The following is a 17,263-nucleotide window of genomic DNA, read 5'->3' on the forward strand; positions in this document are numbered from 1 at the left end:
ATTTGTTGTTATTAAGGAGTGTATTATAGAGAGAAAAGGAGATGACATATTTATTAATGTTAATACATTTTTTTTACACATGCAGCCTTTTTGGCCACTTAGATGTCTAACTGAATCCTTCACAATCATGGGATATGTCTACATGTGTATGTTGTTTTTCTGAATGTGATTGTCATTTCTACCTATCTGTACTTTTGTATGTGGGAATGTGTGTCTCAGCATGGGGCTCTGTTGTCGCTTCACTGCACTGATAATCCATGGGGCGGCAGCTCGCAAAACTGTGTCATAGGCAATGATGCATTTCACCCTGAAACGTGCAATTCTGTATCCTGGACCCAACATCCTGAAGCACTTGCTGATGTAACTGGGTTGTAGAGCATTTAACCTCCTAACCTGAGAGAGAGGTTTAGGTTGTGTGCTGGATTCTTAGAGTTTTACATCATTCATTGTTCTGGTTCCATTCTTCTGTTCTATTTAAAACTGCACTTCACTGCAATCTTGACGTGATGTATTTCCAGCCACCACCACTGTTGATAAAGACATTTATGGGGGATTTCACAAAGCCTTGGAAATTTTTGAACGTCTTTGATGGACTTATCAAATTAACCAATTGAAGTTACCAAATGTAGTACTCATTTCAAGACTAGGCATGTGCAGAGCTACATTGGGTCGTCTAAACAATAAATAGCCTAGCCGACTGATCGGTCTTAAAGAAGCACTGAATAATTTGACTGTTTTGTTAAAGGGTTGAACTTAGGTGAGGTTACATTATTTTGCAGACAAAAAGGTCCCTTATCTGTTGTCAGTAGTGTAGCAATGCATGAAGCACAGCTCACACAGAAGTCACTTTCAAACCAAGCAGCTTTCTGTTGGTAAACACAGCAAATTTGCATGACCAGTTGAACCCGTTGTGAAATCTTCCGACAAAATTCCTCTTTGTGTGTATTCATATCAAAATAACTGAATTTTGCCTGTAAACAACAGTAGATGTGACCTTAAGACAATTAAAACTCTATAATCAGCTAGTTGGAGTGTAACCAAATGTAAAAGAACGCTGTGGTTTGAATTTTGAAGGTAGTTAAAAGTACATTTACCTTTAAATGTATTCATTAAGTAGGCACCTTTTATACAAAGGGACTTTCAAATGAGGAACATCAGAACATTTCATCAGAAATACCAACAATATTTACAGTACACAATATAGTCAGGAGGATTTTAATCTGCTGGTTGTGTAAGGGTATAACAGTTAGCATGCTAATTAATTTAAAACATAAGACAATCCAAAACTAGTCGATCGTACTGACCCAGATGCAATAACTTGATAATTTTCATGTGAATTGTTTGTATTTGGTGGTGGACGAGGAGACTCCCCCTCACAGTGTAGAGTGTTTTGACTGCTTATAAAAGCAGAAAATCTTGTGAAATCTCTTTATACCAGAGTAAATTATTGCAAGACTTTTTTTTCGTACGCCGTACAGCCTGATTCTCAGCGGGGGCAGGCCTGTGGCATTGATCAAGAGCAGCGCCAGCGTACCAAGGTCGTCTACGCTGTTGTGTATGAGAGGGCCTGTCATTCCCCGAAGCACATGATGACTTTTTTCTCCTCCCTGTGTAGTGGAAGACCCGAGGAATGATGGGACACTGTGAAAACCAGCTACTATTGACCATCTGGAACAGCCCAGTGAGCGGGGGAGAGGAATGTAGATCACACACACACTTTCAGAGCTCTGTTAATGCTCTTGTGAACAGGAAGTCAGTGAATAGGAGTCTCATGACAGAGTAGGAGCTGAATGTGTTTGTTTGTGTCAGTGTGTTAAATGAATGACCGTGTTAGTGATCTATGCATGCATAGTCGGCCAGTTTGAGATGAAAGTTGACTGCTTTGTGGTCTAAAGTATGTGAACGCCCCCTTCTAATCTGTTCTTTTGATAAACAGACCCTTTCTGTCAGGTGAGTCTGATTAGGCCTTTGCAGCTCCCACAATGCTTTGCAAAACCACTGTTTTTGCTGGCATGTTTATTTTTACAGTTCAAAGGGAAGAGGTCTCGTCTGGTCTGGTCTGTATGTCTGTGTGTGCATACAGTAGCGTTAGAAGGGGCGCACTGCAGAAGTTTGCAGCTACATACTGTGGTTTGATGTGACTTGAGCTCTGTTGAAGCCTATGACTTTGGCAGGAAGTGTATATTAAAAAAAAGTGAGCCTTGCAGCTGCATGCCATAAAGCGAGATTAGCGAGAAATGGCGGGTTGTGATTGTCCCCTCCACAAACACCACAGTTACCTACTTAAATGATTTTTGTTGTAAAATGACTTTTTAACTGTGTATGAAATGTTTTACTGAGAACACTAAATGGTTTTAATATAGCTATCCAAATGTGTGAATATTTGTGTATATGGTAGTGATAAGTGAAACTATGTATTTTCCGATGTCGACTAGTTAATGGATTGCTTAAATGATGGATTGCTTCAATTTTCCAACATTTTCAAACTGACTAACAGCTAATGTACTAGTTGTTGCTTAAATAAATGCTGCTAAAAATATCAGAACTAAATATGTATACATATAAGAAAAATCAGTTAGTGATCATTAGTGAAAACACTCCAGTTTTCAGTGTCACATGATCCTTTAGAAATCATTCTAATATGCTGATTTGCTGCTCAATAAACATTTCTTATTATTATCAATTTAAAAACAACTGTGATCTGTTTTTTTTTTTAAATTAGAAAGTTCATAAGAACAGGATTTATTTGAAATAGAAGTTAGGGGTGGGCAATATGAAAAATCTTAAGAGTAATTTTATTTCACGGCATCACTATATATCACAATATAGTTATTTCTGATTAAATAAGGTCTTTATGATATCAAAATTTTTGATACCATAGAAATTTCATAATTCTTGTCACTAATACTAATAAAAAAAACTAATACTATCCTAAATTCAAAGGTCACTGAAGACAAGTAAACAGTCAGCGATTTTAACAATAGGACAAAAATAAAACTGCAGTAGAAAAAAAAAAAAGACATGCTACATACGTTGTATAAAGTAATCAAATGTATAAAAACACTGCATTTTCTTCACTTTGTAAATTAAATGTGTATTTCTTCTTATTAAAGTTTCAAAAGTGATTTAGCCGAGAGCAGTGAGAGATTTTCTCTCATTTGTTGTTTGATTAACATGAATAACAGACAGCAGGAATATTAGACTGCTGTCGCTTTAAGAACCTCCCGGATTCAGTATACTGTTAAATCATGTTTTCTTTCTCAGCTGTTTGCTTTCACTTAAGACATAAATTACTGTGTTTACGAGGATACTCGACAGCAAAAGCGCATGCTTAAAAATGCGTGCAAATGATCATTTTTTGCAACCACGCATCACAGCAACATCACGTGAGCGTGTAACCATGATAGAGATGATAGACCAAAATCTCTACAGGTTGCCAAATAATAATAAAAAAAGTTAAATTCTAACAATCTAGAGAAACTTTTTTTTTTTTTTTTTTTGATTAGTTCGCCATAGTGATGCATCTCGAATGTGTTTTTGTCTGTATGATCCTCACCACTGTTCTTGCTCAAGTTTCAATGTTGGACCTACTACTGTATGTGATCTCCAGCTGTACTTTGGCCCCTAGGGGCCTGGCTTTAATACGTTTCCATGGCAGTGGCACCATAAGGTATACAGGTAGCCCATTACACATATGCTATACCGTCTATGCTTTAATTAGGTTGGTGATGATACATCTACCTTGTTGTAACTTGTTTACCACTCTCTAACTGTAACCAAGTGTGGTTTGAATCATTGGTTAAAGTCCATTCATCCTTTTAGAGAGGAGCTGCAACTTCTACAAAAACATTATTCAGCTTTTTTCAGTGATAGTACTTTACACGAAGAAAAATAGTTGCAATTAGGCTTGCTTCTAAACACTGTGATGTATTCAGATGTTTTCAGAGTTCATCAGCTCCATGCTGATGGCTGGCACGGGCCGATCCCAAGCACACAGTAGGACTTAGTGAGATGTGGAGTCTGGAGATGACATCAATCAATAGGACTGTTTCTCTGCTAACAGTGACAGAGAACTTAGCACACTAACAAACAATATAATTTATGCTAGGCCTGCAACTATTTTGATAATCAAATCATTTTGCAATGTTCTTCAAACAGTGTCAGATTAAATTATTTAGTAGTGTGTGCTAAACAGTGAGTGCAAAAAATAGCTGTTGTAATGCTGTGAAAATGTTGTAAATATAGCTGTGAAATTTGTTTTGCATGCAATGTTCATTGTTTAATTTTAGTGGCAAGTCATGCTGTAGATTTTAAGTGCATAACCCAACTCTGATTTCTAAACATAACAATTTCTCAATGCAAAACAGTATAAAAGGCATAACAGACAGATAAAAGTACAGTCATAATCATTTTGGATACTGTTTTTTTATCTTTATTCACATAGGACAGTACGGGATCGGAAAAGAAGCAGGAATTTGACATCCAGCACAACGTGTTTGAGTGCTACAAATATAATTTTTGTTTTATATTGTTTACAAATGGCAATTTTAGGGTATAAAATTATCCTTTTAAGATACAGGAACAGCTGATTAAATGCAAAAAATTAAATGCACAGTCAAAATGTCTTGCATCTTTTTTTAGTTGTGCAAAATTATAAAGATAAGCTGCTTTATGGTCATAAATGTATAGACTCCTTTGATTCTTGAGTCAGTCTATGCCAAAGGTTTGTTAAAGTAAATGGGTTACCAGACACATTTATAGTGATGCAAAAAAAAAAAAATTATATACATTAAATTGTTTTTATTGAAATAAGCAAATTAGTTTGTATCTGCTTATGAAGTGTTAGAACCATTAAGGAAAAGTAAATAAAAAAAAAATTTTTACACACATATAAATAATTATTAATTAAAAACCATTAAAAAATAATGATACATTAAGAATTTTTTATTATGAAAAATTGTTTGTATTTGCCTATTCTGTTCATCTGTGTTAAAACCATTAAAGAAGAAACCACATCTTCCCCATTTCATTTTTGATTTAAAAAAAGAAAAAGAAAAAGGAATGGATGCAAAAGTACACGGACTATACCTGTGTATTTTTGAAAAGTTACCTTAAGTTAAATACTAACTGTAAAGTGTCAAGATGTCCTGCAACACACACACTTCCTTCTCTAAATAGAGTAAAATGCTCTGTAATAACTACTTTGTTTTTGACTGAAATTATTGCATTCAGCTTCTTTGTTGTGCTCATTGGGATTGATGTTGACATGCATGGACACATTCAATTAAATGTTAAGTTAAATTTATTTTTTGGTCCACCAAACCAGCAGGAACCATCATAAACCAGCTTGAGCTAGCATGAAATTCTTCTGCTCTTTTTTAGCAGGTTGGTTGCTGTGTGCTGTTTTCATCATAAATAACTTGATAAGGCAGTTATGGCAGAGAAAATTTAATTTATACACACAGATTTTTTCGCACTCAAAACAAACACACATGAATAAGCACAGATGAGTACCCACACTCACACACACACACACACACACACACACACACACACACACACACACACACACACACACACACACACAATACAGACATTGACAGGATCCAGTGTGTGATATTCTGCTCAAGGTCAACTCTTATTTGCTATTGAGGGCTCTGTCCTTTCAGTCTATCTGGTTATCTCCTGGCTTCCCTGCAAATGTGTGTGTTTGAGTGTGTATATATTGGTTTTACCTCTCAGTAGCATTCTCTCTTACTTATATTTCCTATATTTCCAGGCAAAAACAGCTTCTTTTTAGCTGAGTTAAGCTAAGCTTTAAGTCACACTGTGTGCTGTTTAAGCTTATATTTTTTTATCTTATTTTGCTGTGACTTTAGCATTAATTCCAATACATATACTAGTGTATTTCTAAATGTCAGCAAAATTAGCTTTTAGCATTACAGTATATGCATTGCAATGTTTGTTGTCTCTCTTCCAAGAAAACTGGCCAAAATTGCTGATTGTGTTCTATTTTAAGTGTCATATTTAGGTGTAGATGAGCAAATACTTTAATAAGCACATAAGTGCTGCGCGGGTGCACCTGACCAAAATAAAACAATTCACTGTGTAAATAAGTTCAGACTGCTTATTTAAATACTGACCTGGTTGCTGTTAATGCACAATCACTATTTTAGATCGACTAACTGTAATATTGTATAATATTTCTATTAGAACTAGGCTATATCCTGCCGGTTTCAGAGTAAAATGCAAAACTTTGACATTTCATTCACTGACGCGCTTCACTTGGCAGCACTAAAACCAGCAGTGCATATCCTACTTACTCGCCGGAAACCTGATATAAAAAGCCAATATAAAAAAACTTGCTGATTTTAGGGTTAGAAATTATGAAAATTCAGAATTAAAAAAATATGTAAATAAGCAAAGTAAGAAAATGGAAATGGAAATATTAGTATTGTATTTAAGTGTGCTATAAAATAATTATTTTTAATACTCACTTTTTATTTTAAATTATAAAAGTATTTTCACACTTTATTTATTATTTTCTATTATTTTATTATTTTATATAAAAAAATGAGTTCAATAATACTATTAATTGCTATTTTAATTATTTTATTTTTATAGTAATATTTAATGGGTCACGCTGTGCAGTGTGAGCACCAAATCAAATCTCCAGATGCATTCATGAGAACCAGACTGAAAAACATATGTGCATCCCTGTTAATGACTTCTTCACTATACCAAACATTGACATCAAACTGCCTAATATCAGGAGAATCTTGTGGTCTGTATTAAAGTTCTTGTGCATATGATTGGTCTGCTGAGCAGATGTTAAATGCATGATGAAACACAATTATTATGCTTGAATATTCTTTCTGAATGCACACATTTTCACTGCTGCATTCTCGTTTCACGTCTAGACTGTTCACTGCTCTCTCTCTCCTTCAGTTTATCTCTCTCTCACACACTCATGCAGTCGACATAAAGAAAGCTAACTACTGTAACCTTATTTCATTCCCTGGCTGATAACTTTTAAATGTAATATTTCTGCACAGAAAATAAAATCACATTTTCCTGTGTGAGAGACACTTCCTTGTTTGTGTTTTATGATAAATCTTCCCATTTTAATTAGTTTTAAAAATATATATATATATTTCTTGGATTTTGTAAACATGTATGAAATATAAATAAAATATTGCAGGTTTCTTTGTGTTTTGTTGAATGTTAATGAGGTTTTGAGCTAATTTAGAAAGCTTGGGAGAGGCTTTTCTGAAGGATATTTGAAGACTGGATGTTTTGTAATTCTAATGAAGAATTGAATCGATCGATAAAAGATCATGTGATTCCAAAATTAGAAATTGGTGTGTAGTGTGTAGTCGATATCTAATAGCTTTGAAGCCATCTATGTTTTTATACACTCCTAAATGTTGATAAATTCACTCATAGCTTTTACATATTTAAAATTAGTAAGAGATGGACCAAAAAATACTGATTATCTTTGTTGAAAGGACTGTCACATTTTGTTCTACAAGTAATGTTAACCACAGACCTTGTTTTAATGTTAAAAATCAAAATCTGCTTTTGTAAAATTGCAAATGGCTTGAAAATGCCATTTCTCTAATGGATTTTTGGACTAATTAAACTGTTTGAAATTAAAGACAAGCCCTTGAATGTGTTCTAACTTAACTTCCTGTTTCAGCAGGAAGCATGCCACCACAGGAAAAAAGAATTGTATATATATTTTATATCTTATAGAGTCTTTAATAAGTCTTTAATAAGAGCTAAAGATAAATGTAGACATGAGTCAGATTTAAAATATTTAAGCTGCTCTCTTGAAAATGCAGTTGAGATTTATGTTGCTGTTTTAAATATTGTCCACCTGCAGACTGACAACTTGATCTGCAAATATGAAGCATCCAGCAAGCAGATAGTCTGTTCTTATTCCTCTAAATAAATAACCATGTCAGTGAGTGAGAGAGTAAAGCACGCAGAAAGAACTTGCAGCGAGAGCAGAGAAAGATAACATACAGGAAATTGAGAAAGGATGACAGCTCTGCGTGAGCCAAGAGATGCTCGAGATCTCTGCAGTTTTCTTAACCTTTGCACAGGTCTTAAACAGAACGAGAAAATGACTACCCTCTCCAAACAACCCCAGGACATATCAGGCAATGGTCAGTTTGCTGTCCACAGTGTGATTTGCATATATATTGTTCATTACAATGCAATGCAATTCATTTGTGGTTCGCTTTTGCATAATTACTTACCCTTTTGACCATTATAGGTTACCAAGTCAAGAAAAAATTATTTGGAAATGAGGAGTATATAAAAAAATCAGCTAGGTCAACTGCCTCTATGCAAAGATTGCTTTACTGTAAAATGCTTTGTAAAATTTATTTTATTTTATGATTCATGTAATAGAAATATAATTAATTTATATTGATACTATTTAAAATAGATACCTTATATTTAAAATATTATTTAAAGTTTATACTTTTATTATTGCTGTTATTACTATTATTATTTAAAATGTTAATATTAATTTTTTTGTTCATATTATGGTTTTTACAAAGCCGTTTATGTTTTCAAGTTCAGTGTGGAGTCCTTCATGTGTAATGAGCAAAATAGACAATTAAATTATTAAATCACAATCATATTTGTATTACAGTTAATCACCAGCCACATTTTCACAGCTTTAACAGCTCTAGTGGAGGGAGAGAGAAGTGCAGTACAGACTGCTACTTCTGCTAACAGACGGACAAACAGATGGAGAAGTGTTTTAAAGCTGTGTGTGTGTGTGTGTGCTGGAGGTTGATTCTGAGTCACTGTACGCCCATCCAGGAAATGAGCGCCTCTCTGCTTTGCTGCATGAAGGCCTACATCGCATCTCTGTCTGTCTGTCTCTGTTTTACACACACACAGTGGATGAGAATGGACTAGAGCTCCCTCTAGAGTTTCTGTGCATTAAATGCCCCTTTTCTATTTTCAGGAGATAAAGAAAGACTCAAAAAAAGAGGTGAAGAAGGAGTCCAGCTTGGCCGGATCCAAATCAGACCTGTCCAATGGCAGCGCCAGCCCAAAATCAGAACCCAGCCTGAGACCCGCAAAGAAAGGTAGTGTGTCTGATCTGTTCCTAATCCGAAAAGTAGTCCAGTGCTTATTCAGCATAAACACCCACACATACATCCCCTCATGTCTCACAGCACAGGATTTGGGGGGCGGTTAAAGTTTCCGTCGATCGAAGATTCAATTAAACTGAGATCTGGCTCAGGTTTGCCTTTGGCAGATGAAAAGTGTGAAAGTTAAATAAAAAAAATACTCTTTTAAAGACACTCAACCCTTCTTAAATTTGCCAAGTCACCCCTATGGATCCAGAATATATCAATCACAATCAGTGTGTGTGTGTGTGTGTGTGTGTGTGTGTGTGTGTGTGTGTGTGTGTGTGTGTGTGTGTGTGTGTGTGTATTCTTCTGTAAATCACAATACTTTTGAGAGTAAGTACAGTATTACTCTCAGACCAGAAACCATTTACTCCTACCACTTCCTGAGTGTGATGGTACGTAATTAAACATTATTCAATTTCCCTAACTCAGATAATTACAGAAACTTTACAAATTGTCTTTTTGGGGCTGTTATATGAATCCTCTAATTGGTCAGGTTTGAGTTGAAGTGAATATGTTGTCAAATTAAATTAAATACAAATTCACAATTAAAGAATAATAAAAAATAACAATAAGACATTTACGTTGATCTTATAAAAATGACTAAATTTTTTTGTGATACTGTGTAATCATGTGAAGAAATAATGACTTTCAGTATGATTGCTAAAAAAAAATATGACTTACCTAATTAAACAATTAGTTAACTAAATAAGGTCACATAGATATGTTTATCAAAAAAAAAAAAAAAAAAAAAAAAAAAACCTTTTTCACTGTTTTACTTTAAATGGGACAGATACTCAACCGGTTTCTGGAACACAAGCTCTGTTTACAGCCCTCAATTTATATCACCTGATTTTCAGACAACAGCGCTAGTGTAGGTTCATGTGACTTTAATTTGTTTTGCAGATAGAGAAGTTCACTTTCAAAGACAATGTGAGGCAAAATATGTGTGTCTCATTGGTTTTCTCCAGTGTATTAAGTATTGAAATCTTCAGGTAATCTCACTGCTTTTATGGCATCAAGATATTAATATCGGTAGGTGAGGGCCGGGTTGCCCAGTTTCTCCATTCTGTTGAGAACTGAAACTTTGGGTGTCTGTTGTCAAAGGCTGTTTGTTTTCATGAGCCACAGAGGTCTGTGTGTATAGTGAGAAGTCTTGGACCAAAATGTGTAGTTAATTGTTGGCATAAACTAAAGAGAAGAGTGACACCTAGTGGTGGAATGTGTAAGTGCTGCTTTGTTGTTTTGATAGATAGATAGATAGATAGATAGATAGATATCTTACTGACCCCAGATTTTTGAAAGAGAACAAACATTATTTATCTATGTGTATTTCATATAAACAGGTGAGGCAATCAGGAAAAGGCGTTGCAAAGCTGCCTTTAGCTACACTCCACAGAATGAAGATGAGCTAGAACTGAAGATCGGAGATGTTATTGAGATTCTGGGAGAGGTGTGTACTGCATGACCATCCTAGTCACGTTATAATTTTAAATTTTTGCAAAGAACTCTAATTTATTTGTAGTGCTAAAAACCACCTCTGTGTGTGTTTGCTCGCTCAGGTGGAGGAGGGATGGTGGGAAGGTGTTCTCAATGGCAAATCTGGGATGTTCCCCTCTAATTTCACCAAGGAGCTGTTGGCCGAGGCTGAAGAGCTGACCCCACAGGACGATACACGCAGCACACGAACCAGTCAGTCTGCACTGCATACTCACTTGACCACTAAAACAGCTTCCTCATCTTACTAACTACATCTCTGTGAAGATTTCCAGACATCCAGGCCGTAAAAAAATGAAATGAAATTTATTTTGTAGCATATTTTTCTTTTTATTGAAGACATATTGACTTGTTGAAGTGGTAAAGCATCAAGCAGGCAGATGGTGAAACATAAAATTTTCATCCTATCTCATATGACATTGTGATTCGCACCATTAGGCAAGCGACTCCCACAGTAATTTGCGAGTCTTGGGATGTTACAGAGTGAAATGAGGTTAAGTGTGGGGGGATCTCCACCTCCTCCCTACGGCTGATAAAGTCATTTGGATGAGTGGTGAAACATTTTTAATACATGGAAGAAATGCATCCAGATACTTATAAACTGTACAAAATAACCAGCCACGTCTAACCAATTATGTCACAATCATCTTTAAACATTCACTTCCTCCCATGCTGTTAACCAATTACAAGTATTCAATTCAGTTCAATTCAAAACACTTGCTAAAAGCTTGCTAATATCTGAAATATTTTATTTATTTATTAGTGACCATTAACTGGCAACAGAGAACTGTGAACATGCAAATGTGTTTTTAAAATAATTGAAACATTAACTTACATTCACAGGAGGCACTTATCTAAGTATTTAAGGTCAATTGAGTTCAGCTGACAAAAAAAGTTTGAGAATCCCTAGCCTAATAAAAGTATTTTTAATTTTTTTGTACTTTTGTTTTAATTAATATTATGTGCACTGCTGTTGAATAGTATGGGGTTTTTATGTTTTTGAAATATTTCTCTTATGCCCACAAATGGTGCATTTATTTGATCACAAATACAGTAAAAACAGTAAACTATGAAATATTTTTACAATATAAAAATAACTGTCAGAACCCAGAAATTATTCTAATATGTTGATTTGATGCTGAAGAAATGATTATTAGTAGTGATGTTGAAAATGATGTGGTGTTTAATATTCTTTTCAATTTAATACATTTTTCATACAGGATTTTTTAGTCATTGAATAATAGACATTTCAAAAGAACAGCTTTTTTTTTTAAATAGATTTTTTTTTACAATATTAATGTCTTTACTGTTACTTTTGATCATTTAATTGCTTCCTCGCTTAATAAGTTTTCATTTCATTAAACAAAACTAATCTTACTGAACCCAGAATTTTGAACAGTAGTGTATACTGTAGTTATTATTTATATTATTATTTTTCAAATAAATTACTGCTTATTACCATATTCTTTTAAGCTGTAACATTGAACCCATAATACCAATACCAGAAAATTTTCACAAAGTCAATTTCAATGTCACAGCTAAAATTAATATGCTAATGGTCCCAATCAGTTATCACTGACCTACTGAGCTTTTACTATTGTGACAGCCTTACACAGCACTCTTGGCAAGGACAGATGGACTCTAACAGTTCAGCTGTGAAGAATGCTGCATGCAAAGGATGCATGCAAATACTCAAGTCCTCCTTTGAAACGTGTTTGTGTATCTGTAGGTATAAAGGACAGCACCGGCTCCGAGAGTGATGGCGGCGACTCCAGTAGTTTACGCTCTGATACGGGCAGTGTGTCCTCCAGCTCTGAGATTCAGCCCAAAAAGGTTCGGGGGTTCGGCTTCGGGGACATCTTCAAAGACCAGCCCATCAAGCTCCGCCCACGATCCCTGGACATGGACAGTGAGGGAGACAAGGTGAGTTTGTATTATTGGAGTCCCTGTATTTTAATGAAGCAAATTGTATGTGCGTTTCTTGGATTTTACGACTTTGTAATTACCGTCAGGCCATCTCTGTCTTGGTCCCCTGCGTTTACTCTGCCTTCGGCCCCACAGTCTCTTGTTCATTAAAACCTTCCCGTCTTCCTGTCCCACTGAGAGCGGCATACATCCCTTTGCTCATTTCCTCATTTTCTCTATCCATTGTTAGCTCTCATTATTAGGCCCACATTTAATTTATGTCTTTCATTTCTTTTTCAAACATTATTTTATTGATTATTTTGGGTTTGTGTTATTGTGGAAACTTTGCTTTTAGTGTGTCTGTCTTTTTTTGAGTTCTTGCTCAGTCAGTGTGGTTAGGAAGTCAGTGGCTATGTGTGAAATAGCAAGGTAGCATACTATGCATACTGTTTCTGCAGTATACAGTATATACCAAATAGATGTGATTTGCTTTAAGAATGCACAAAATTGGTTCATTTTCAGTCACTGATTTCTTTAAACTTAGCTGTATCGCTTGGTTTTGGATAATTAATTATGCATGGTAATTTTTGTCAATCTTTAAAAGCACAAATAATTTATTAACACTGTTAAATGTAATATTTAACCAATATTAAAATGAATATCCATTTTTCTTACTGTATGAAATGTATTACAATGTTGTGGGGCATAAATTTACTTGATTTTAGTTTAACATTTTATTTTTAATTGAATTTTTAGTTGCATTTTTAACTTGTTGCATTTTAACAAGTATTCCTTTCAAAAATAATTAATATAAATATGTAAAATAAATATTTAATTTTTTTCTTAAATGATGCAAACTGGTGAGGTCATGTGGAACAATGTGGCTTATACTGTTTAAAAATGTTTATAGTTGCATGATATGGTTCCAAATGTTATTTAAAGAAATAGTTGACAGTATGCAGTAAGCAAGTAATCCCTTTCAAATATAACATTTGTGTCTGTGTGTGTGTGTGTGTAGGAAGCAGTGTTGGCAGTAACACATTACTTAGTAACGCGTTACTGTAATTTGATTACTTTGTTACTAAAAAAAGTAATTTAACGCGTTATAATTTCCAAAATGGTAATTAGATTATAGTTCCAAGCCGCGGTCTCTGTGCCTTACCGCTGCGTTACATCATTGCAGACAGAATGAGAATTAGAGACCTGCTCTCCCACGGGACAGACGCAACAGAAAGCAGCGCGGGACGAGAATTGATGGGCGAGTGTGAGTGCAGGATGCAGGAGAATAAAATGATTCGCGGGACTCCAGCAAAATAGAAATATCTAAACATAAAATATCTAAAAACAAATAAATTGCTATTCATCTATTGCACAAAAACAACTAATATAACAAAAACGATTAACAGGCGCATACATTTTATTTATAAAATGTTTGCAGCGTTAAGCAATGTTGATTTCTGGAACTCATTGGCCAATCAGACGTGTTAGAATCCACTCAAAACGCAGGAGTTCCTTTGCAGTGCTGAAATTTGCGTGCTCACGAATCCTTTCATTATAACACAATAATTGTAGACATTATGAAAGATTCATTATATTTATTGTCTTATAACAGAGCTTTGTGAGACTGCGATAAACTGAGATGAACTGAGCACCCTTTGCTGGCATTCTGCCATGCCAAACCATGTACACAGCAGCCTATGCTTGCATTTGGTTAAAAATAAAAGTGGTTTTTAAATGTTGATGCTTTAATAACATATATTTATCAGGAGCATTTATGCTGGAATGTTGTGGCTATAAACACAAAACTTACTTTTTCATGTAAATTTCATGGATGTACAGTAAAAAGTAATGTAACTAATTACTTTTGAAATAAAGTAATCAGAAAAGTAACTTGATTACTTTTAAAAGGAGTAATCAGTAATTTAATTACATTTTCAGAGTAACTTGCCCAACACTGTTAGGAAGATGACACACAAATAGCTGATCTGGCACTCTCGGTCACTTAAAAAGGAAGTCATTGTCAAAGAGGTGTTTATGGGACGTCTTCCGCACTTTGTGTCTCTTTGTTTAGTCTGAAAGAGAAGGAAATCTCTCCAGATTGTCGCTGAATATCTATTATTATATATTCTAGATTGTCACTGAATATCTATTATTATATATTCTAGACTGTCACTGAATATCTATTATTATATATTATATCTTAACTCTTCTACCTGTTACATACAAAGACAATTTTCTATTTTACAAGGCAAGTGATCAGTGGAATATAGAAATCCGATGTCATTTGCAAGCTGTACGTTTACCCATATACAAATTTACCACACCCTGACATGGCTCTCTTTCCATATCCACCCCTCTCCTCCTCTCTTCCTCTCTCTCTCTGAGTGGTTTCCTGACTTTAGGGCTGTTTTAAAGCAGAAGTAGGGCTTGTAAGACTGTAAGAGACTGTCATGACTCAGGGGGGAGTGAACTGAAAGCTTGTTGGAGATTCCTGTTGCAGACAGGACTTGCGCACACAGATGTAGGTATCAACACCAGCCATTTCTGAAGGATTATTTTGTCGCTTTGCGAAAAGGTAAATATAAAATTATCTATTTTTATCTGCATCGCCCTCACTATCCATTTGTCTTTCTATTCTAATGATGTAAAACTGGCTAGAATTGAGCTGTTAAACGACGACTGAGATGTGTTTCCTTTCATGTGGCTGTAATTTGGGCTTTGAGACACAGCATTATGGGTGTTCTGAGGGTGGAAGTCATCGTAGGGTCTTCACAGAGATGTCATGAGGCCTTTGAGAAGAGCAGTGCAGCCAGATGTTGTAATGATGTTCCTATTATGTCGTTTAAACATTTGGCTGCCACATGGTGCTTGTTAGTCCGACTCCATCGTGACTGCTCTAAATGAGAGGAAAAGGAAGAGAGGGAGAAGGAGGAAGAGAGGGGTGAGTTTTTTTCCTCAGCGAACACAGCAAATGTGTGTGTGTGTTAAAGCCACATTGGGAGTGTGGGATGTTAAAGAGCTTGTTGTATGTCGGGTTGGATTGATTCCCTGCCATGTTTGTGGAAGGACTGTGGCTCCCCTGCCGGAAAGAGGCCAGATAAACAGAGCCAAATGGACAGAATGCTATTCACACACGTTTTCAATGTTTGAATTCACTGGGCCCTTGACAGCTTTTTATAGCCCCAGAAATGTACGATATTGTGTAAATTGATTAAATTGTGTGTCAAATTATTGCTGTTTACTATCTAATAAATGCATCAGTTTTTGCAAAAATGTTGGAACCCTCATCAGGGTCAGTACTCGTAGTTGCCCTCATTGATGACATTGACTTACAGACAGCATTATTATTTTTAATATGAATTAAAATTAATATGAAATTAGTTTCTATATTTACATGTTTATAAATTTTTTTATATATATATTATGCAAACTAAATCTTTTGTATCCGATTAATGGTTTGACAGCACTTTTATATATATATATATATATATATATATATATATATATATATATATATATATATATATATATATATATATATATATATATACCCTCACCTAAAGGATTATTAGGAACACCTGTTCAATTTCTCTTTAATGCAATTATCTAATCAACCAATCACATGGCAGTTGCTTCAATGCATTTAGGGGTGTGGTCCTGGTCAAGACAATCTCATGAACTCCAAACTGAATGTCAGAATGGGAAAGAAAGGTGATTTAAGCAATTTTGAGCGTGGCATGGCTGTTGGTGCCAGACGGGCCGGTCTGAGTATTTCACAATCTGCTCAGTTACTGGGATTTTCACGCACAACCATTTCTAGGGTTTACAAAGAATAGTGTGAAAAGGGAAAAACATCCAGTATGCGACAGTCCTATGGTCGAAAATGCCTTGTTGATGCTAGAGGTCAGAGGAGAATGGGCCGACTGATTCAAGCTGATAGAAGAGCAACTTTGACTGAAATAATCACTTGTTACAACCGAGGTATGCAGCAAAGCATTTGTGAAGCCATAACACGCACAACCATGAGGTGGATTGGCTACAACAGCAGAAGACCCCACTGGGTACCACTCATCTCCACTACAAATAGGAAAAAGAGGCTACAATTTGCACGAGCTCACCAAAATTGGACAGTTGAAGACTGGAAAAATGTTGCCTGGTCTGATGAGTCCCGATTTCTGTTTAGACATTCAGATTGTAGAGTCAGAATTTGGCGTAAACAGAATGAGAACATGGATCCATCAAGCCTTGTTATCACTGTGCAGGCTGGTGGTGGTGGTGTAATGGTGTGGGGGATGTTTTCTTGGCACACTTTAGGCCCCTTAGTGCCAATTGGGCATCCTTTAAATGCCACGGCCTACCTGAGCATTGTTTCTGACCATGTCCATCCCTTTATGACCACCATGTACCCATCCTCTGATGCCTACTTCCAGCAGGATAATGCACCATGTCACAAAGCTCGATTCATTTCAAATTGGTGGGTGAGGTGATGGGTGTCATCATGCTTATCATATCTCAACCAATGAGAGCATTTGGCGTGGGTCTAGCGTTCACATGAAACACTCACAACCTCATAAGTGGGAAATAGGAAGTTTTGGATAGCACGTGATGACAGCAGAGAAGTGCTCTTGCTCAGCAAAATGGAGTGCATTGTTCTGTTAACTTTGTGGTTTATTATTTTGAGTCATTTGGGACGTGGTAACACA

At 35.5% G+C, this 17,263-nt stretch overlaps 1 protein-coding gene across 3 annotated transcripts in view; it reads left to right on the forward strand.

Annotated features, from left to right (window-relative positions):
* The window catches only part of sh3kbp1 (SH3-domain kinase binding protein 1), a 51,097-nt gene that overhangs the window by 21,141 nt on the left and 12,693 nt on the right, over positions 1-17,263 (forward strand). For all 3 annotated transcript variants that reach the window (XM_042751849.1, XM_042751850.1, XM_042751848.1), the window contains exons 3-6: positions 8,987-9,110; positions 10,505-10,611; positions 10,721-10,850; positions 12,385-12,578. In XM_042751849.1, the coding sequence (XP_042607783.1) occupies positions 8,987-9,110; positions 10,505-10,611; positions 10,721-10,850; positions 12,385-12,578 (555 nt within the window). The remainder of the gene's footprint in view (positions 1-8,986; positions 9,111-10,504; positions 10,612-10,720; positions 10,851-12,384; positions 12,579-17,263) is intronic.

Source organism: Cyprinus carpio, chromosome B24 (genome assembly GCF_018340385.1).
Source record: "Cyprinus carpio isolate SPL01 chromosome B24, ASM1834038v1, whole genome shotgun sequence".
NCBI classification, from domain to species: domain Eukaryota; kingdom Metazoa; phylum Chordata; class Actinopteri; order Cypriniformes; family Cyprinidae; genus Cyprinus; species Cyprinus carpio.